Source organism: Mytilus edulis, chromosome 2, assembly GCF_963676685.1.
Source record: "Mytilus edulis chromosome 2, xbMytEdul2.2, whole genome shotgun sequence".
Taxonomy (NCBI): Eukaryota; Metazoa; Mollusca; class Bivalvia; order Mytilida; family Mytilidae; genus Mytilus; species Mytilus edulis.
Window position 1 is genome coordinate 95,827,953 of NC_092345.1, and position 22,023 is coordinate 95,849,975.

The 22,023-nt window shown below is 31.2% G+C and overlaps 1 protein-coding gene across 1 annotated transcript in view; it reads right to left on the reverse strand.

The window, feature by feature from the left end:
- LOC139513556 (bifunctional 3'-5' exonuclease/ATP-dependent helicase WRN-like) overlaps positions 1-22,023 on the reverse strand; it is a 65,136-nt gene that overhangs the window by 27,754 nt on the left and 15,359 nt on the right. Inside the window, exons 5-17 of the mRNA XM_071302180.1 lie at positions 21,244-21,319; positions 19,556-19,623; positions 19,050-19,158; positions 18,563-18,637; positions 17,151-17,233; positions 13,787-13,893; positions 12,531-12,637; positions 8,709-8,869; positions 8,132-8,223; positions 3,472-3,544; positions 2,692-2,800; positions 1,911-2,012; positions 50-130 (exon numbers count right to left, since the gene is read on the reverse strand). Coding sequence (XP_071158281.1) covers positions 50-130; positions 1,911-2,012; positions 2,692-2,800; positions 3,472-3,544; positions 8,132-8,223; positions 8,709-8,869; positions 12,531-12,637; positions 13,787-13,893; positions 17,151-17,233; positions 18,563-18,637; positions 19,050-19,158; positions 19,556-19,623; positions 21,244-21,319 — 1,243 coding nt within the window. The remainder of the gene's footprint in view (positions 1-49; positions 131-1,910; positions 2,013-2,691; positions 2,801-3,471; positions 3,545-8,131; positions 8,224-8,708; positions 8,870-12,530; positions 12,638-13,786; positions 13,894-17,150; positions 17,234-18,562; positions 18,638-19,049; positions 19,159-19,555; positions 19,624-21,243; positions 21,320-22,023) is intronic.

Sequence of the window (22,023 nt, forward strand, 5' to 3'; positions counted from 1 at the left end):
CTTTATTGGTCATGAAGGTACCCCCATTAAGACTCTAATATATTGTTACCTTCTTCTACAGTTATCACAGCAGTTTTCTGTTCCTCCAATGTCATCTAAATTTCTACTTTCAAAGTGAGCTAACAATAATCTGATAAACAAAGCATAATACACTAATTATAAAATCATCAGTACAGATATTCAATTTTATAGACTATTATGTTAATGAGCCTTATCCTAAACCATTGTAGCCATCATAGTTATCTCAAAAAATGTCAAAATTAATAATAATGATCATGACAGATATATTCATTTTCATTACATTTATATAGGAATAATAACTTAGCTGTATTTGACATAACTTTTAGGAATTTTGATCCTAAATGCTCTTCAACTTCGTACTTTATTTGGCCTTTTTAACTGTTTTGGATTAGAGCGTAACTGATGAGTCTTTTGTAGACGAAATGCGCGTCTGGCGTATATACAAAATTTAGTCCTGGTATCTATGATGAGTTTATTCATAACATTTGGAAAAGAGTTTTTAATTCATTCATGCTTCTCTTACATTTTTCTGTATTGAATATCTGTGCAATTAAGTTATCTTTGCACATAAAGTCTTTCTGCACAGGTATTGATTGGTCTTACTGAAAAAAACCTTAACTAAAATACAACAACTAGTATAATATAATTGAGAATGGAAATGGGGAATATGTCAATGAGACAATAACCGGACAAAAGAGCAGAAAATAGCTGAAGGCCACCAATGGGTCTTCACCACAGCAAGAAAATCCGCACCAAGAAGCATTCATCAGCTGGACCCTACATGTAAATAGAAGACTCTAAGACATTATGATTTCTTATGTATATTTTTCTTTGAAATTTTGTTATTCCATTGATTGAAATTAAAGTAGAGAGAGTTTATTGCTCAAACAATCCTGCCACCTATATATCAACATGTTCCAAGTAAAGACCCTAATCAGAGGCTGGCTCAATTGTTTTCGTTCATTAGGCATTTCTGTTATTTTATTTTGTATTTATTCGCTACATTGCAAGACTCATTGTGATTTAAAAATTCTCCTATTTTAAAGATGCTTTCAATAGTCCTCTTTGGTCATTTTTGTACTGTTATCTTTATATACAATTACTGTCTTTTGATGAGGTATATATGCGGTTTTATTGACTTTAAAAAAAATGATATTCACTGAGGCCAACGGTAATTGTTTTATTCCATATTCCAAGAGAAGAAAATGTATTTAATTAAAAAAACATATACCAAAACAAATTTTACATGAAACATTTTACCATAACATTGCATGTAAAAGCTTGTGACGTTAAGCGTGATGAATAACACTTTCGCAGGTGAATATGCTTTTATTCAAAATCCAATTCATATAGAGAAACCTACTCAAATAATACAAATACAGAATAATTCCTTTTATTAACATTAATTTAATTCTTATTAATTTAAAGAGGATTGCCAACAGCCAGAGGCTATGTGAAGGTCTTTACATTATGATAGCCTCCAAACATTCTAACACTATGAATCAACTGTACATTGTATATCCACAGATGTATGAAATAATATATAAATGTAAATTCAAAGAGATGTAGAGCATTTACCTACATGTTCTGATATTAAAAAAAATGTTGAAGTCCCTTTTCAGCTGTATATATGACCAACATCAAGAAACTAATAATATATCCTACCTCCGTCTACATTAACTAATAATATATCCTACCTCCGTCTACATTAACTAATAATATATCCTACCTCCGTCTACATTAACTAATAATATATCCTACCTCCGTCTACATTAACTAATAATATATCCTACCTCCGTCTACATTAACTAATAATATATCCTACCTCCGTCTACATTAACTAATAATATATCCTACCTCCGTCTACATTAACTAATAATATATCCTACCTCCGTCTACATTTTCCAGTGTTGAGATATTCCTGCATTTTGCTTAACATCTTCATCTTGTGAGTTTTAAACTTTGGGTTTGTTATTTCATTTATAAAATGTCTGAAAAGTGAAAATATCGTTTGATTTTAGGGAATTTGTTAAGATACATGAAAAACAAGTGAAAGTGCAAGCTACTGCTCACTGATGATAAACTGCAGCAACTGGATAATTTTAATACTGTAAAAATATGTAAGTGTTCGCTAATCACACAGTATAGACGAACCCTGAAACCAAATTTCAGATAATATGGTCTTTATTAATTGTGTATAACATATAGAGTTCAAATGCTGGAAATGTGTTTTGCATAATTATGAATATAATTTTTATAATTAAATAGTACTTGTTCTCTATGGTCTTACTCTTCTGTGAAATCTGAAGTTTACTCCATCTCTGGTACAAATCGTGAAAAGTAGTGTGAATTTTGCAAAATTGTTAAGCAAATTTAGTCAAGCATCGCCTTCAGAAAATACTTAGTTTACTAGAAATGCCTATCAGTAATAACAGTTACTATAAACAAAAATTTATTTCTGACATGAAAAAAAACTTTTTACTCACAAATGTTGACCTTTCTAATTGTCAGCAAAGAAACGGCTAAATGAGTAAACCTAATTAGAATAGAAACAGCCCTTAATGATAAACATATAGAATAATTATTTATGTGAACTATGTGCAAGTATGAATTTAAAACTTAGTACATAAAAACTTAATATCACTCATGAGAAAATGATTTCCAACCTACCTCGACACATTAAAATCTACTGCTGAGAAGAAAGCATGACAACTACTTGGGAGACCATCTCGTCCCGCTCGTCCTACCTCTTGGTAATACGATTCTATATCTTTTGGAGCTGAAAAATAACAGATCTTAACTGAAGGTTGTCAATAGAAAAAGCAAAGAATACACTTCTTTTTGTGAAATACATCTCTAAGGGATTAATGAGATAAAGAAATATGGTAATTCCTTGGTCTTGTCCAATTGACAGGAAAAAACACTTGCTTCAGTGGGGCATCTGTTCGGCTGTGTGGGATGTATAAATATTAAGACACATCAAGTTAGAATTTGAATGTAAATACATTGCCTTTTGAAGACAGTGCCAAAACTGTTTCAACAACTATCTGATATGACTGGTAACACCCTGTTACTTGTCAAAATGTATACCCTCTACCTAAAATTAATTTTCCATGGACAGATGAAATTTTCAACTAACATCCTGATCATTCTCTTCAGCAGAATCTACACATTGCATTATTTGTGAATTTGTTCTCATCCTTAATATTAATAAAGTATTTCTCATTTGACTTTAGGCACCTTAATATTAATAAAGTATTACTCATTTGACTTTAGGCAAATAGCAATCAATCAGTCCTCTAGTAAATTTAACTTTTTCATATTCCAAAAGTTTACATCTTTACTCAATTTTATAAATGTTTCCCTTGTTTAAACTTTAATCTGCCATATAAGTTCATTTTTTTATGTGTTTTTTTCCCTTACTTTAAATATAAATATATGTTTTCTTACCGCCATAATGTATGACTTTCCTAACATCAGGTTTATCTATCCCCATACCAAATGCCACTGTTGCAACCACTACCTATATATAAAAGTATAATAGAATCAAAGCGCGAAAGCGCTGTAAAGGCAGTTAATTACAGGTTGTGTGTATTTCTAGTCCAGTTATATCATTATCTTCCATAGAACAGAGGTGGTTTGTAGAATTTAAGATTTAGAGTTCTTTTGTACCTAGTTCACCTATATCTATAGTCTACTGTTTACAGTATATTTTCTGTGCCTCGCCATGAAATGCATTTTTAGCCATGGCCTTGTCAGTTTGCTTTAAATTTATGAGTTTGACTGTCCCTTTGGTGTCTTTCGTCCCTCTTCTTTAGACATACAAGAACTTTTCCTTTTCAATATAAATAGACTATTTTTAATCATCGATTGTATACGCATATTCTATGACTCCCATAAAAAATAGTTCACAAAGATTGACTAGTCTCTGTACTGTGTGTATAGCAAGAACATCAAGTAACATAATGGTAAATGTACATAGTAACACATCAACTTTTTTGATGACCATACCTGCCAACTGTCAGTACTTGCAGAGTATTTCCCCCATCGAGCTCGAGGCTCCCAAATGGAAATTTTAAAAGAGCAATTTTGTCGACTATTTTAAAGAAAACAATTAATTCAACAATGGCAATGAGCTTGTTTATGCACGAAGAAGCCAAAAACCACATTAGAATATATTTGAAGGGAATCCATGACAAATCGCCCCATTAGCAAATAGCCCCACTTTTTCACTAACTCGCCCCACTTTAAAAAAAAACTGCCCCAACCTGGATAACCAAATCGCCCCACTTGTGAAATGTGTTATATCCCTTAATATTACTCCTGCCAACTTGCCCCACCTAATAGAAAACGATAATATCTAGATAAATATATTATTAACCAGGAAGAATTTACTAATGCCAACTCGCCCCACTCATGTAAAAAGATGTTATCCCGTTGTATATAAGTTAAATTCCGTTAATATTACTCCTGCTAACTGGTCCCACCTAATGGAAATCGGTGAAATCTAGATAAATATATTATTAACCAGGATGAATTTAGTAATGCCAACTCTCCCCACTTATGGAAAAACATGTTATCCCGTTGATTATAAGTTAAATTCCTTATTTTGCATTATGATACAATTAACAGGTTTCTTTTCAATTGTTATGCAAATAACTAAGCTTCAAAACTTAGTTATTCTTCAACAATACATTTTTTTTTAAGAATTATAATTTCAGTATATCAATAATAGTAATTAAATAAATTTTCGGTTTGTTTGTATTCTGTGTAGACTAGTTTTCATTAAAGTGGTGCGAGTTTTTATTTTTAATTATATATATATATATATTAATCTAAATATTACCGTTTTTTATAAGTAGGGCGGGTTGGCAGGAGTAATATTTAACATGATTTAATCAATTTCACATGTGGGGCGATTTGATAAATCAGTTTGTGGCGGTTTTTTTAAAAGTGGGCGATTAGCCAGTGGGGCGACTTGTCCTGCTTCCATTTGAAGGCCCCCTTGAAGGTTTTGTATGACTATATGAACCATCTTTCACGTAAAACCCCCATATGCATTTTGAAAAGTTGGCAGATATGTTTCTAACTCCAGGCAAAATCTACCGGTATGAATGAAAAAGAAGTTTTCAATTAAGGCTCTGTGGCCATAACAGCTGTCTCATTAGCATTTTAACCACTTCCCATATTGCAATTAAAACAATAGAAGAAAATTATTCAACGCAAAAACAAAACTTACTTGTAAATATGAAATTCTCTTTACGGTATGAGTTTTTCTCATTGTTTGAGATTGTACAGTAGTACCTGTAACTGCTTATACCTATTTCTTATTCACTTTTGCTTGATAAACTCACTAAATATCATGTATATACATTGTACCACATCTCCTTATTTTTATATGCATTCCAATAACATGAACAATTGTAATTCAATTCTATATACCAAAGCAAAATGAACTTTTGGCAAAATACAAGTTCTTAAATGACACAAGATATATTTATTGATAAAAAAAATTAAATTTAGTATACAACTCTTTAACAGGTATAAAAAAAAAAGCACAGCTGTGTCATAACTTGTGAAATCTGTGCTGAAAACATAGACATTGATGGTATTTGAGTAATTCCATATGTGAAGCTCAACATTAGCTCGTCAGTTGGTGGTGGACAGTTATAGTTCCTTTCTGCAGGCTAGGATGAATGGCTTTTCAGGAAAACCAATTTCACAAATCAAAACTTTCCTCTAGATTTCTCCTACAATATTCATCCAGTTTAGTTCTTTTGGTTTAATTGGACACCGTCCTGATTTTTAATTTTGCAAACCATTCAGTCTCTTGCTTGCAAATGGTGCATGAAAATAGGATGGATATGGCAGTAGACAAGTCTCTTTAAAGTGGGTTTGTGCCCTGAAAAAAAGTTTTATAACTTAAGTTTTTTTGAAACTTGTGCAACACACATACCTAAATAACTATAACATAGAAGAGAGCATCATTCGTGTCAATGTTTTGTTCCTGTTTACATTGTCATTGATTGTGCTAATGCGGCGTAAAGCAACCAACAATCAATCAATCATTGTCATTGATATTTTTTCAGAAAGCCTGATGCATAGCTCATGAATTCCTGTCATTACATCCTAAATTAACATAATTACTGCTAGAATAATTATCAGTATGATATACGTACACTATCATTGTACAGCCTAAGTCTTCAGTATATATAATTGTTGCATTCATTCACTCCTGTGTTCAGTCGTTCAAAAATATTTAAACATCAACAAATGAACTTTAATAAGGACAAGAAAACACTAGAAAAGATACGTACATACAACCCGTGTTTAAGTGTATTTGAAAGAGAAATATATCTGGTTAAACGATGTATAAAGGAGGAAAAAATTGTAGATATTGCATTACGATGCTTTCTACCTGATAGCACGTGGATATGTTTACATATTTAGACTTGACCCAGTATGACCCGTACCTTGTAGGTCACCGCCGTCGTTTAAACACTAGACTACAGTCGTGTATAAGACAATAAAATGCTTAAGCCTGTACTATTTGTGTGAAGTAAATGTGTTTTTTCTGTACATTTAAATTGTTTTACCTGATAGCAAGGACGTACATGTATATCTATCCGTTTCCTTCTCAATTCACTTTGTCAATTTCTTCGAGTTTCTTCAAAACATACGTATTACTGCGCCCGGAAGTGAAAAAAATATTAGAAATCCTCGTAAAATAATGCTATTTTCAATTTTGTGGAATCCATTTTGTTATATTTATTATATAAAGATAAAAAAAAGTTACGATTAATTATGAATTTGCATATCATTATACGGAACGTTTATGGACTATTTTTCCATAGCTGTAAGTCGGTCATTTTGGCGGGAAATCATGTACACATACACACGTAGATTGGCTGGTACCTGATCGTAATGTTACACATCAGATATATCAAATAGCTAATACCAGAACCAGGATAATACGTAGACAACATACATAACTAATACCGAAATTGAAAACGCTTTACGGTTTCTCGTTTATAAACCGAATTCCGCTTTGAATTATAGAAGATGCAATATTAATCATGTTCAGTCGACTTTTTATTGTTATATCAACGTCTGAACTAAATAAAAAATCTTTAGATGTCAGATAACACTCGAAATTGACCCGACCTCTTTCCACACGGAATACAAATAATGATAGTTTGTAGTCAGGTTGACTGCTTATAATGCAAAATACACATTAATAACAAGTTCTATAAAACGAACAATACACACTGATCGTTTCTTTAGTCCCAAATGTAAATGAAAGAAACAAAAACCATATCATACCATAAAAAGAAGAGGAGAAATTCGAACATTTCCGGATCTATTTCTGGCCAAAAGACCCCCTGCATAGATTGCGTATGAAAAGATGAACCTCATGACTTGAAAGTCAGGCCTTAAAGCACTGCCTTTAAAAATTATCATGTACTGTAAACAAAAGACTTGTAAAACAACCATAAAGACTGTTTATAGTGGGAAGCTTCAGTAATCATATCTGTCCATCAGAAAAATATAGAAATGTAAAATATATAACTCATTGTCATATGATATCAATACTTTATCCATAGCCAGAAAGCCCTTCTAAATCCCTTATTTTTAACTCAATACATAGAAGGTTTTCATAAGTTCTATGAACAGCTATCCCTAATAATTCTTGACTAGACTTTTAAATGGACTTACTCCCATTTCTACTGTCAATCATTTTTATGCTTTATAATACCTAAAAAAGTTCACCATAAGAAATATCCCAGAAAGTGGAACACATATGTGAATATTTTCCTTTTATTAAATTTAAGCAGCCTTGACTTTTGGCGTGAAAATCAATAGGATCTTCCCCATTCCCTATATCTTCCATCTAACACAGTTTTATATTACAATAACAAAAGTAACTCAAGGTACCATAAGAAACCATTTTTTCCAATTTTTATCTATTTATAGTAACAATATCATATGACCCCTAAATCCATCGCTTCTTTTTCCTATAGCTTATTTGTGTCTGACTGAGAGTTCTAAGTATGCTCTATAACAAATTTAATTAATGATTACTCAATGAAATTATCTTTGCTGTTTTTACCTGAACTTTATCATTCACAAATTTATAGTGGGCTTCTTTCCTTGCCTCTAAGCTCAACCCAGCATGGTACGGGAGAGTGGCTACATTCATACCTAATATGAAAGAAATACTGTAGGTGACTTTTGAATATACATTATACCCAAATCCTTTTTCCTTATTCCTAGTACTGAAATTTGTTTTGAATACAAAACGATTTCAAAAATTCAAAATCAATTGTTCTAAAAATTTAAACAAAAACAAAGGACAGATTTATTCAGTATATAAACAAATATCATAAAATGAATTTACTTGTTGATATTTTAACTTTTCTGTCTGTTTTACTGTCAGAGCATTTCTTATTTCACTTATTACCTAGCCATACAATTTGAAACCCTTTTCCAAAAAGTGGGCCAATGATTTAAATGTTTGATAGCTTGTGTTATTGAGTTTCTAGCTCATTGATCTTAACCCTATAGCTGATTTCCTTAATTCACAATGTATAACCACATAGTAGAACACCAATTGTAAATATATTCTAAATTTTGTAGTAATAACTTCTAAATTTTTTTTTTAAATGCAATACAATAAGCTTCCAAACCTTTCAGAACAGCAGTAGTTTCCATGGTAGCCTTTTTAGTAGGACAGTATATTATTGTTGATCCCTCAAATTCAAATTTTGATCCATTTCTCGTCATATGAGTTTTTAGGTCCTTTGATGGATCACCTGATTTACTACTCACAGACAGGAACAAATTGGGTCTGAAAAGTGGATATTAAAATGTGGTTTAAAATAAAAAGTTTTATTATTACAATCACAGGGAAAATAATGCCAATGTTTAATTTGTTTTCAGTGTTTGCCATTGCTAGCATTAAGGAGGCTCGATTAATACAAAAATGTCATTTTTGGCATTAAAATCCCTCTTTTAACTCATCGGTGACATATATTTTTATCATTTTCACAAATAAGCTGTATAATTGTAAAATCTAAGTGATTTCTGTAATTTGTTTCTATTTTTATTTCAATATTTCCTCTATTTTTTCTATTAGTTCAACAGAAAAAAGTACCATAAAAAATGCATGCTTCTTTCGAAAGCAGATTGTGAGCGTAAATGAAAAGTGACTCCATTTTTTTATTTAGTTTTTCCATAAAGTATATGATCAAGTTCATTTATAGAAAAAATAGCGAAATCTAATATTTAATCAAAGAGCTGAAAGCTCTAAAGAAAAATGAAGCCACTGTCTCTAATATTGGGATAGTTTTTATGCAAGTCTTGATTTTCACATACCGTAATTAGTTTAACAATGCAACATGTCTCGTAAGCATATAATTGATATTCGTATATGTGTGTGTGTGTGAAGTGAAGGTGACAACTGGCTGTTTTTTAAGACAAATGAATAGGTCAAGACTACCTGAATTGTACAAATAAATACCGTAGAAATATTCTCACTGGTACATAGTCTGAATCCGGGTCCGTTCGCGCCCACTCATGTTCGCCCCTTTCACTTTCACACCCTACATGTTCGCACCCAATCTTAATTGGTTTTGTGTTTAATAACTCTGTAAGCAAGTGTTTTCTTATAAGTATAATTGTTGTCATTGTCTCAAAATAAAGTGAGACAGCATTTTTTTTTGTGTTGAATAAATCTTAATCATGTTTTAGATAGCGTATTGTTAAAAATTATAATAATCCTTTCTAAATAAAGTGGTATTTTGTCAACGTTTTATTTTGTGTTGAATAACTCTTAATCATGTTTTGTTAGTGTATTGCTATAACTTTGTTTCATTGACTTCTTTCAAAATGAAGTGAGATTCTGACTATGTTTTTTTCTGTGTGTTGAATAGATTTTATCATGTTTTGGTTATAATAGTGGATTGCTATATTTTGGTTCCTATATTTTATTGTTTCGTTGTTTCAGATCAAAGGGACCAAGCTGTTAAAAACAATTATCTTTTGTGTTTTTCCTTAAAAATCTTCAATGTTTTACTCATACCAAGCTATAAATACATTCAGTATTTACACCAAAGCAATTTAAAACAACAATCATGATTTTCCAATTATTCAACTTGAATTTGAATTAAAATTGGGCGCGAATGAGTAGAGTGCAAACGGACCTTGGGTGCGAACGTGCGAGGTGCGAACGTGTAGGGTGCGAAAGTGTATTGGGCGCGAACAGACCTGATACCACATAGTCTGAACCCCCTTCTCCCACAAAATATTAAGTAAATAATCTTTTTGTTACTGTTATCAAAGGTCTAATGAAACTCAGGTAATTTCAAACATTTGTCAAAGAATTCTAGTCAAACCGGCACCTGGTTAAATTGGCACCTGGACAAATCAGCACCTGGTTAAATCGACACCTGATTTAGTCAATTCGTCACCCATGTTAAATATAAATTTTAACAGTATTTTAAGCAAAAAGAGTAAAAAATAAGTAAGGGGTTGCCAGAATTTTTTTCAGTATTTAAGCAAAAAGAGTTAAATACTAACTTTCACATTTTTGGGTGTTCATGTACATTTTGTATATATTTATTTTTCTCAACTTAATGACTTTTTTGGTGTATTTTTAATGATATATATATGAGTAGTCAAAATAATTATTACGTCTGGCAAGGCTTTTTTAATTTTATTCTGGGACACCTTTCTATGACCGCAAGGCTATGTTAATTTTTTTCTGGGACGCCTTCCTACGAACTTCATAGGAAGACATCACAGAAAAAAAAATAAAATAGCCTTGCCAGACGTCATAATTATTTGGACTAATACATGAGATATTGGATATGTTTATGCATTATTTAAACCAGTTGAGCATTTTACAGGATTGTTTGTTTAATGCTTTTTAAACTTTACTGAAAAAAAAACACCTTAAATTTGCTTATTATTTGGCATGAAAGTTTGATTTATTGAAAGGGACTCATAGTTTTCCATTTTATTTTAATAATTGTCTAATTGTTAAAACAACAGCTTGGGTAAGGGCTTCGTTGTTTACCTTTATACACAACAACATATTCACTATGTACTTGGTAACAGTTATTAATTAATTGAATAGAAAATATTATAACAAATATTATTGGATGCAGAATTGACGTCAAATAGGTGCCGATTTGACTAGATGCCAATTTAACCAGGTGCCGACTTGACTTGTACGTTTCAACTCCTCTGCGATCGTTTGCGGTATTTTCTTGAGAATAACCTATTTTCCATCATCAAAGAGAAGAAGAAACTGCTTGAAAATGATTCTGGAACGCTTCATGATTGTTAAAATAAGTTAAATTCACTCCAAAAACAATTTTCTTAAAACTTGGGATGTTTAAACAGGAAGTTTCAAAAGCACGTGTAAAAGAAGAAATTAACCGGTGAAAGTGGAAATCCGTACATAACAGATATCACTAAAGTAAGACTTTGAAAGCAAAACAGTTCCATCCTTTTGTAAAACAGTCTTTAATATACCTATCACATTAATGTTTGAAGGGTCTTAAGCTTATTCAAACCATAAAAGTCGGTATGAAACACCAAAACGGAATGAACAATAACCGATTACGTTTTGTAGTTTACAAATTCTAAACTGGTTCCCGTCAAACTACAACACTTTGTTCGAGTGTAGTGGAATACAAGCAGAAACCAGTTAGTTTGTAAACTGGTTCCTGGCTGATTACTACACAATGACCTCTCATGCATAATGATAACACAAGCAAATTCCAGTTTGTATAGAAAATAGTAAATACGAAACCAAGCGCGGTAGGCAGAGAAATGTAATGAAGTTCAGGTCGCCAGTAATGGAACAATGACTGCGTCATTTTCCAAAAAAAATGGATTATATCCGCAAGCCCCCTTAATAAGTTAAGTATAGCCAAATCTAAAATTAATATTTTAGCAACACAAGTTCTTTTGAAATATCAAAAGCAAAAATATCTCAATTGCAGTAAAACCTTGAAAGATTTTCATTAATGATTGAAAATACCTACCGGTAATATACTAATAAAAATTTACACAATTTCCAAATTTGCAGAAGATTAAAGCAAATCTTTAAACTGGAACTGATAATTGATATTCATGCCCAAAGTATCCAATCTTCAGTATTGAAGACAGTCAATATTTGGAAAAACACAGAATTTTTAGAAAGCGTCTTTATCAATTTCATAAATTATAAACCTTGTGTATACTCTAGTTCTTTATAATAAAGGTAAAAACCTTTTGTGACAAAATTATCTCCCCTGTCAGTATTCATAGCTCGTATAGAAATCATTATGTAGATATTATGAGCTTATTTTGTTATGTGAATAATTCAATAAATACTACATGTTAGATCGTAAATCATTTAATTTGCTTCCAGATAAATTTCTCCACCAACAATAGTCTTTAAGTTAAATGTTGAGAGTTTAAAGTTTACATAATTTACAAGTGACACATATTGATTATACCTATCAAAGCCTGTACAAGTTGTCACTGGGTCTTTCAAATTCAAACTTCTACAAATATCTCGTCTAACTTCTTGTGTGGCTGTGGCTGTCAAAGCCATAATAGGTATCTAAACAATGTAAAATAAAGAAAATGACATAATACAAAAAATACACAGCTTTAAAAAATAATGTATTAAAGTAAATAAATGTATGCTTGTTCAATATTTTAGCCCTATCTGGCTCATGAGGTGATCATGCAAATGCTGCATTCTTTAAATGTCAAGAGCGCTTGTGCTGAAGTTGAAATGTCTGGCCTATTGTACTGATTTTAATTAAGGCTGAACTACAGGTTTCACATAAACTCAATATGATCAAATATTCATAAAAGTTCAAGATCAAGTGAGCCCTGACAAACAAAAATATTCACCTTTCAAACATTCAATATATCCAAATATAGTTGCTGTATTACTTTTTGTATCTATCAAATATATACGACAGAGACAACTTGGCCTTTAGTTCATAGGACATTTTTGTGTGTGTATATAAATTTCCCTCACCTTTTAAATAATAAACATAAATATTTAATAACTGTTTTATTCTCATGCCTATAATTTACATTGTCTACATAACCATAAAGTAAGTACAACCTGGAGTAAAATCCAATTTGCCCTTTCAGCATCTGATGCATTGGGGGTGAAATGTAAGCCAAATTATTTTTATCAGTTTACGAAAAATATAATGATTCGTCATTGGCCAAAAATCCAGTGTTCGTACACCAAAATTTCAAGAATAATCATTTTACCCATAGGCCTTCCGTTTCTGAAATGGCAAATTACTCTCTCAGGATAGCCAATTACTGTCTCTGGAGTAATCATACATTGTACATAGTTTGTATATAGAAATCTGCATTTATGGTAGCTAGGATAAATTATGATGCTTCGACTTGGGACATTATTCACAGCTTGTTACAAGATGTAAACCCCAAACAGGAATGAAAGAAGGATCACAGAATGATTTTCCACAGTTATGTAGAAGCGAGAAAATCTGCCAAACCTTCCAACAGCATAATGGTACCAAATAAGATACAATCCAGAGACAATCTGAAAATCAAATATATATGTCTAAATTACATAATTGTAGATGTGTTTTAATAGTCATTCATTTAGTTTCATCTTAAAATTGTCAGAAAACTAATCTGAATCCCTAATGAAAACATTATTAACAGTTTATATTGTTATCATATTGATTGATTAATTTGTACCTTTGTTGATACTTACATCAGGAAATCTGTGCTTCAGGTTACCTAGTGATCTGTATGATGATCGAAAGTCATGACCCCATTGTGACACACAATGTGCTTCATCTATAGCTATCAAATCTATCCCTGTAAATAAATTAAACAATTTCTAAATATAAAACAATACTTTAAAAAACTGTTTGTAGAGTTGAATATATATCATCATATTTCATTTTTTAGTTACCACCAAATATAATCTTTAATGTAATACTTTTTAACAAAAGCAGCTTAATGTAGATTTTTATTCAAATCTATTACTGTATACCTAAAAGAATTTAAAATTTCTTGTGAAAAGGGCTGTTATTCTGGAAAATGTTAAAAGACTAGGATGTCCTACTTCTATTCACATATTCATTTTAAGGTCAAGTAACAGTAAATGAACGCCGTCTAGCGGATTCAGCGAAATATTGCGACGTTTTGTACGAATTACGTCCCTTTGACCAGATTTTGCAATGTTAAAATTGCACCCGGCGACTTTTCGTTGGGACAATGTCAACGGTAAATTTGACGGAAAGTATGTTACTTCTAGGAGAATGAACTTGTTTTTCTAATATTAGAAATTGAAAATGAATATGAAAACAGTCCTGAAGACGATCTTCAAAATGAAAATCAGTACGTAGGGTGGTAGAGTTTGTACTGTGATATCTGCCGACCAGTTAAAACAAGTGTGAAAACTGTTGCTCACTATTGTGATGAGAAAAAACAGTGTGGTCTAGGAAGTATTCTATATGTAGTATGTCAAAACTGTCCTTTCAAAAACCCTATATTCACTGGGAAAAGGCATCGTCTAGCAGAAAATAAGCAGAAGGGGTGCAAGTTTACGAGATTAATACTAAAGTTAAAACTTAGTATTGTACGGTAAGATTCTCCCATATTTTGAAAATTATCACACCAGTAGGAACAAGTAAAAATATTTTCAAATTAAAGAGAAGGAAATGAACCACAATTCGTTGCTGCTGTCAGTCAGTCATAGATGATCATAGATGGCACTAAACTATATAATGCACTTAAATTAATTGAAAGCAAAATTCAGAGAGAGAAGCACAATAATTTATTGTCACATATAATTAGATCTCAAAGGGAGTTGCAGAATAAGGAATACTGGCGAATGTCAAAATTGAATAAAAAAGTTTGCAAAATTATAAAGAATAACAACGGAAAATAAAATAATTATTTAATATAATAGTGTAGACCATGTACAGAATTTAACAAAATCGTTAATTGAAGATTTTACAGAATAAGCATTATATCTAAATAAAGATAAAGAACATTTAGGTCCACACTTCATATAGACCCTTAAAAATCGTTGGATTATCTCGATGTTGCTGGTCAGTAATGAATAAAAAATCACTGGTCAATTAAAGGTTGTTGTAAGTGATGCAATATATTCTTATTTTCCTGTTCCCCTTATGTAACTTCCAGTTTTATTAAAGTTTACATTCATCAAAGCCTTAGTTTAATTTAGTTTCCTGTCATTACTACCCCCCCCCCTTTATTTGTCGCATGTTGTGTATCATGTACTGATTCTATATATACTTCGAGCATACATATGTACACTTATGAAACAATAACCATTTAGTAGACTTTTTAAAACGTTTATGTAGACTTGTATACAATAAATTTTATACAGAACAAATAAGATATTAACAAAGATGTCAGTTTGTCTGCGTGTTTTACTTGTTAACTTGAAGATGTATAAAAAAAAACACACGACACTCTTTCAAGAATTTGTAGAATCATTGATATAATGTTTGTTTATATATTCGATGTTAAGCAGCAGTATATGGACAGAACACGTTCTGTCGTCGTGTCAGATATAGTACCAAAACACAAGCTTTTACATGTTCCGCTGCTAAAAAAAAACGTTTTTTTTCAAAAGTGGCCAAATCATATATCGGAATGGAGTTAAAGTGTAAACAGATGACTTACAAGATAGTCTAAGAGATTTATGAATTGGTTACCCAAAAATGACAAAGTTCAACTATCTCTCATAAGAGCAAATATAAATAAGGATCAAAACCCTGACCACATGCAGACAGCAAAGTACGTTCTAGGATTCAAACTAGATGTTTTGCGGAAAAACTATAAACTATAAAGGGGGACGGACGGACGGACGGAAGGACGGGCGGTCAGACGGAATAACGGACGGACAGATGTACAGGGGTAGTTGAGGGGGCATAAAAAATATAGCTTCAATTACATCTTTTATTGCGTCAACTTGTATACAGTAACCCTGATGATTTCTATTTTTAAGATTTTACCATTTTTGCGTTCATGTACTTAAAACCTATTTTTGTCGGAATTAGTAATTGTTTTAGATATGTATATTGATAATGAACATACTTGTATCACATTTTTACAACGTATAATTTCTTTTTAAAATGTTCCATAAAAGAGGGTCTGATTGGGGTTTACGGAATACAGAATAATGGGCATAATCAACACGAAGAACGTTGGAAATTATTAGCAAGATAACTTGACGTTATATAATAAAAATTACGACGTCACGAATTTTTATGTTTTTTTTTGTCAAAATGTTGGGTTTGCGTCGCTTCTACAGGGAAAACGAAGTCGGTGACCATATTTTTTTTTAATATCATCTAATTCGTAAGACAAAGGTAAAAAAAATATTAATTTAAAAAAAAATTCTATGGAGCGGTTCTCGTGATTTATACTAGAAACCGAAAATTGTAGAAGAAAAATATAGATTTACCCTATATATTCAATGTAATTTAGTACCCTCTCGGACCATTTTAAAAATGGATTTTTCTTGAAAACAAAGTTGGTGACATATACTTTTTTTTACATTTTCTGATGTATATTTTCAATATCTAACTGAATTCTAAGTTTTAAAAAAATCTATGGACTAGTTTATTTACTGATCCTTGACCTTGAGATACTATTAGTTACATTTATAGTTTGATAGTTACGAAATACAAATTATATAATTAGGGTTAGTAATTACCATATGGGGTGAGAAATTAATTTTTGCAAATACATAGACTAAACTGTTTTAAGTTTTGAAGCAAAAATAGCCAGTTTACTTCAAGCTTAATAATTTTTTATAAAGACTACAATATAGACCATAATTTTTCATGACAATACCATATTTAAATTTTAGAAGGATTAGCGTACATTTAAGTTTACACAAAGCAGCATTTTTCGATCACCTAAGGAGAATAATTCCCGACTGACAAAATAAAAATCATTAAAATCAAACATGACCTGAATGAAGAAATAGATGGAAGGATTTCCCATCACTCTATACTGGATGCCCAAGAGAGCAATGGTATAATAATACAGTATACTTATATATAGGTACTTAACTATGTGATATATCTTACCGACTGTGTTGTGTAATTTGTCCAGTTTATCCATACCAGCACAGACAAACTCTGGTGTGATGTACACTAATCTGTATTTACCTCTTAAATAAAGTAACAGAACACTTTAACATTTACCAGATAGTTAGGGGTAAAATTATAACTATTTAAATTAAGAATATGTTTTTCTCTTGATATATTCCACTTTAATATGAGGCAGGCATTACCTGTAAATGGGGACGATGTTTGTTTCAATTATTTTTTTTGCAACTTAAATATTTGTTAAAAAAAAAGAAACGGAAATACCGTAACGTTTCCGATTTTGGTTCTGTTGTAAGGGATTTTACTTGTGACGTTATTTAAGTTATGACGTCATGTTCAATGTAAACAAAGAAACGCAATGCATCAGGTAACGTTTATTCATACCAATGACAAAGAATGATTAAAAATGAAATATTGGTATTGTGTTCCTTGAGTTCCTATATTTTACTAGACTAATCAAATCTCACGACAACAAGACCGAAAGAAGGAAGTAGAGTTGTGTGTTCTGCGCAGATCCCGAAATTAAAAAAACGCGACAAAAAAAAATTGAACGATTTTGATTTAATACAATGAAAAATTCGGGAAATTTTCCCCGATTTTTTTTTTTTTTTTTTTTATTGAATTTTTTACTGTTATAGGGGACTTTGTCCTCATATGAAACTTTGCATTGTTCAATATTTATAATGATCTGCAACACAGTTCTCTGGTGTTGTAGTTTAATACCTTCTTTTGCCTGCCTTCTAGACACTAATTAATTTTCAATCCTTTTCAATGTTCACTTGTGTTAATATGTCTTTTGATTGAGTTCATCCATTTCAAATGATATTTTATAGTGTGTCTTTCTATGTTGTGATGTTACACTGCTGTGTCAGATGAGGGTGAAGGTTTGGTACCATTAAAATGTTTAATCCCGCTGCAATTGTTTGCACCTGTCCAAGTCAGGAATCAGATGTTCAGTAGTTGTCGTTTGTTGATATGGTTCATAATTGTTTTTTGTTTCTCAATTTTTTATATAGATTAGACCGTTGGTTTTCTTGTTTGAATGGTTTCACACTCATATTTTTGGGGCTCTTTATAGCTTGCTGTTCGGTTTGAGCCAAGACTCTGTGTTGAAGACCATACTTTGATCTATAATGGTTTACTTTTATAAATTGTGACTTGGATGGAGAGTTGTCTTATTGGATCTCATACCACATCTTCTTATATCTAATTGATCTACTATCATTTTAAGAAATGAATGCTTCTTTTAGAAATTTTATTGGGGTATTAAAAGTCCAATATGTATTCTTATCAGTTATAATTATAAGATTGTAGGGAACTTATTATGTGGAAGTCATAAACATCCTACCTTTTTAGCCTATAGATGTATAAAATTCAATTTTATAACTTACTTGTACAAATCTTTAAGAACTTGGCCAGTGTTCTCCTGTGCAGATCCAAGTAAACAGGCTTCAATATTGGCCACTCTGTAATAAAAGAATGCATTAACTTTGTAAAACTTATTGATGTTCCAGTGCCCTTAACTCTAAAAATATGATATCTAAGGTCAACTGACAATTTTACATAGATATAAAACAACTGACAAATTTACAAAGGAATACTAAGTAATTTTTCCATTTTAACTCAATAAATTAGTTTTGTTATTTTCAAAATATTGCTTCATTCCTTATATTACTGAGTTGAATATAATAAACAGTGTATGATAAATAAGTTTTATTGATCGACAGGTAAAACTACTAAAAACAAGGCATCACTTTGATGGAGATTTGTTCTTCCTGAAAGGACTTCAAATTTTTGATTTTAGCTGATAATTTGATATTGTAAGGTTGGATATTCTTGTCTATTAAATATATTACTAGTCAATCTTAAAATGCTCACTTCAGCCCCAAGACTTGGTCTTGCATCAGTGATATCAGAGGGGAGACAACTACTGTAGTTTTTCCTGTGTACACTGAAGGATACTGGTAACACAAGCTCTTCCCATAACCTGCAAAACAAACAAATATATTTGTTCACATGTAACTGTTCAAACACAAATCTATTGATAAACTTATAAAAAGAATTGATTTATAAGATATTTCCCCTTGAAATGTATTAAACAAACACATAAAAATTTTTAGAATTATGAGTTGGCACATCTTATCTGATATATCCAAGTTAAAATGATGTTATTTTCCTAGTTATTGAACAATCCCTTAGTTTGCCCTTTAAAAAAAAATCATAAATTTATTTATCTTTTAGCATTGGTTCATATAGTAGTGTGAAAAAGCATTAACTTGATTTTCCCCTCTTAATTCATTAATATAAGATAAGATGTTATTTTATTCATTATAAAATCCTCTGATTTGCTATTCAACAGTAAGAAACACATTGTTTTTACAAACCTGTTGCCATGATTACACAGTTATCTCTCTTTTCATTTACTACAGAGTTAATGATCTTCCACTGCATCCTACAAAATGAAAAATCTAATAAATTTCCTGTTAAGGGTGTAAGTAGATGCACTTCAAATCTCTGCTATCCGATAAAATTTAAGCAAAAACGTTTACAAGTGAAATTTGCATGACCTTAGTGTTGTGTGTACCAAATTTCAAGAGTTTCCGCGAAATTCACCACTGGACACTTTTGCACGGTTTTCTGTGAGACAAGCTCTAAAGAAATCCTTCTTCAATTTTTCACTAAGACATTGTATATGAAAATATTTCTTAAGGATAAAGCAAATATACTGATTTCAGCTAAAATATTGCTCCTGCTAAAATATCTTAACAAATTCTAATATCAACAGCATATATGTCTTCTTTTTTTAATGATTGAACGACGACAAAATTACAGACCAACGCATCACATGCTGAAAAAAACTCACAAGGTACAGTAACTTTTGATAAACAAAAAGAACAACAAAAAAACTGATGAAAACGAAAAATTTCTGTCCATAAAACTTCCTTTTTATTAAAATACAAAACTTTCATTTAGTACAGAAACTTATTTATAAATGAAGAAGGAGGAAACCAGAGTGCCCAGAGAAAACCACTGACCTTCGATAGGAAAACTGACAACCCTACTCAATTAAGATTGAAGGTGAGTGCACCCACACGAGCGGGGTTTGAACTCACAACCTCAGTGTTGACTAGCTATTGAGTACAGTCGTAGAACTACTTAGACCACTCGGCCATCGAGGCCCCAGAAACAAAAGAAAAAAGTCTATAGCAGTCTAAGCAACACTTCTTAATATTCAAAGATAAAACAGTTTAAGTAATAATAGTATTAAAAACTTTTTAAGAAACATTCTAGTCTAGATATTCTACATTTTCACAAATTTGTGTTGATGTATTAAAGCATTTCCTGTGTTTTAGAGCAAATTAGGACAAGCTTTAAAAAAGAAATTTTGGTAATCAAATTCATCAACAACACTACAACAGTCCACATTACTTAGTTTAGTTTAAAAAGAACAAGAATGTGTCCAAAGTACATGGATGCCCTACTGGCACTATCATTTCCTATGTTCAGTAGACCATGAAATTTGTGGTCAAATTTCATTTGGTATTAAAATTAGAAATATCATATCATAGGGAACATGTGTAATAAGTTTCAAGTTAATAGGACTTTAACTTCATCAAAAACTACATCAACCAAAAACTTTAACCTGAAGCTAGACAGACGGACAGATGAACAGACGTATGACCAGAAAACATATTGCCCATAAAAAATAAAAAATAAACTTCTGTATGTTATGTTTCTTCACATATTGATGTAGAATAGGCATGTTTTGGTAGTACACAAAGGTCAATAACCTGAATCTGAATTTGACCCTACAAGGGTTTTTTTTATGAAAAAGTTATTAGGGATGTATGTCACAATACTCAGACACAAGACTTGAGTAGATTATTCTTTCCTCTAATTATTGAAATCCTTGTACTTAGCAATGAAGTACAGTTTGTCTTAAAATTGTTGATTAAACCTGCTCAGAATAAATCTAATGGCATCATACACTCAAAGAGGGTTGGATATCATAGACACCTCTGATATTGTTTTGAGTAAATGAAAGCATTATAATTAACTTAAATAAACCTACGGTCTAAACTTTGAGTATCCAAAGTACTGCTTCAAAATATTTTGAAATCTGCCATCTTGAGGTTGATTCTGTGGATCTAAAATTAAAGTAGAAATAAAAATATCAGCATGTAAAACTTGAAAATCAGATAAAAAATAGGTCAGGATAATACAGATCAATTACAATAAAAGGTTGCATAGCTTTGTGAAGAAGGTTTTAGGGAAATTTTATGTTTCTTTAAGTGAAATACTGCATTTCTTATGAACAAGATTCAGTGATTTTCCTAGTGCTTAGAAGGGGCCCAGGGCTCATGCAATTGGGAATTCGTGAAACGTTGGCTTTGGGGAAAATATATTAGTCTGTTTATACAAAGGGCACACCTTGTGCAACTTCGCTTTGGTGACATGACCCATAATGAGGGTTGGAAAATCCGTGAGATTGGTAGTTAAATAGTTTTAAAAGCTGCGCATAAAAACCTGGTGCTTATTTTTACAAGACGGCAACTATAGGTGAAGATGAAAAATAATGATGAATGTTATTAGAGTATACAACAGAAACGAAAACTCTTTAAAGGTAAAGTTAATAACAATGTAACGATTTGTAAAGGTCTCATTCACATTTCTAACTTTACACAGATAGCATCATACTAATCTTAGTTTTTTGTAAAAGTAAATTTTAACTCAAATATGAATGGAATCAGATTCAGTATTTCTTGCAAAATAAGATGAAAAAAAATGAAATTTCTGGTCTGTAACTGCAGGCTTAGCCATTGTGACATTTCTGATAAAACTATATAAATTG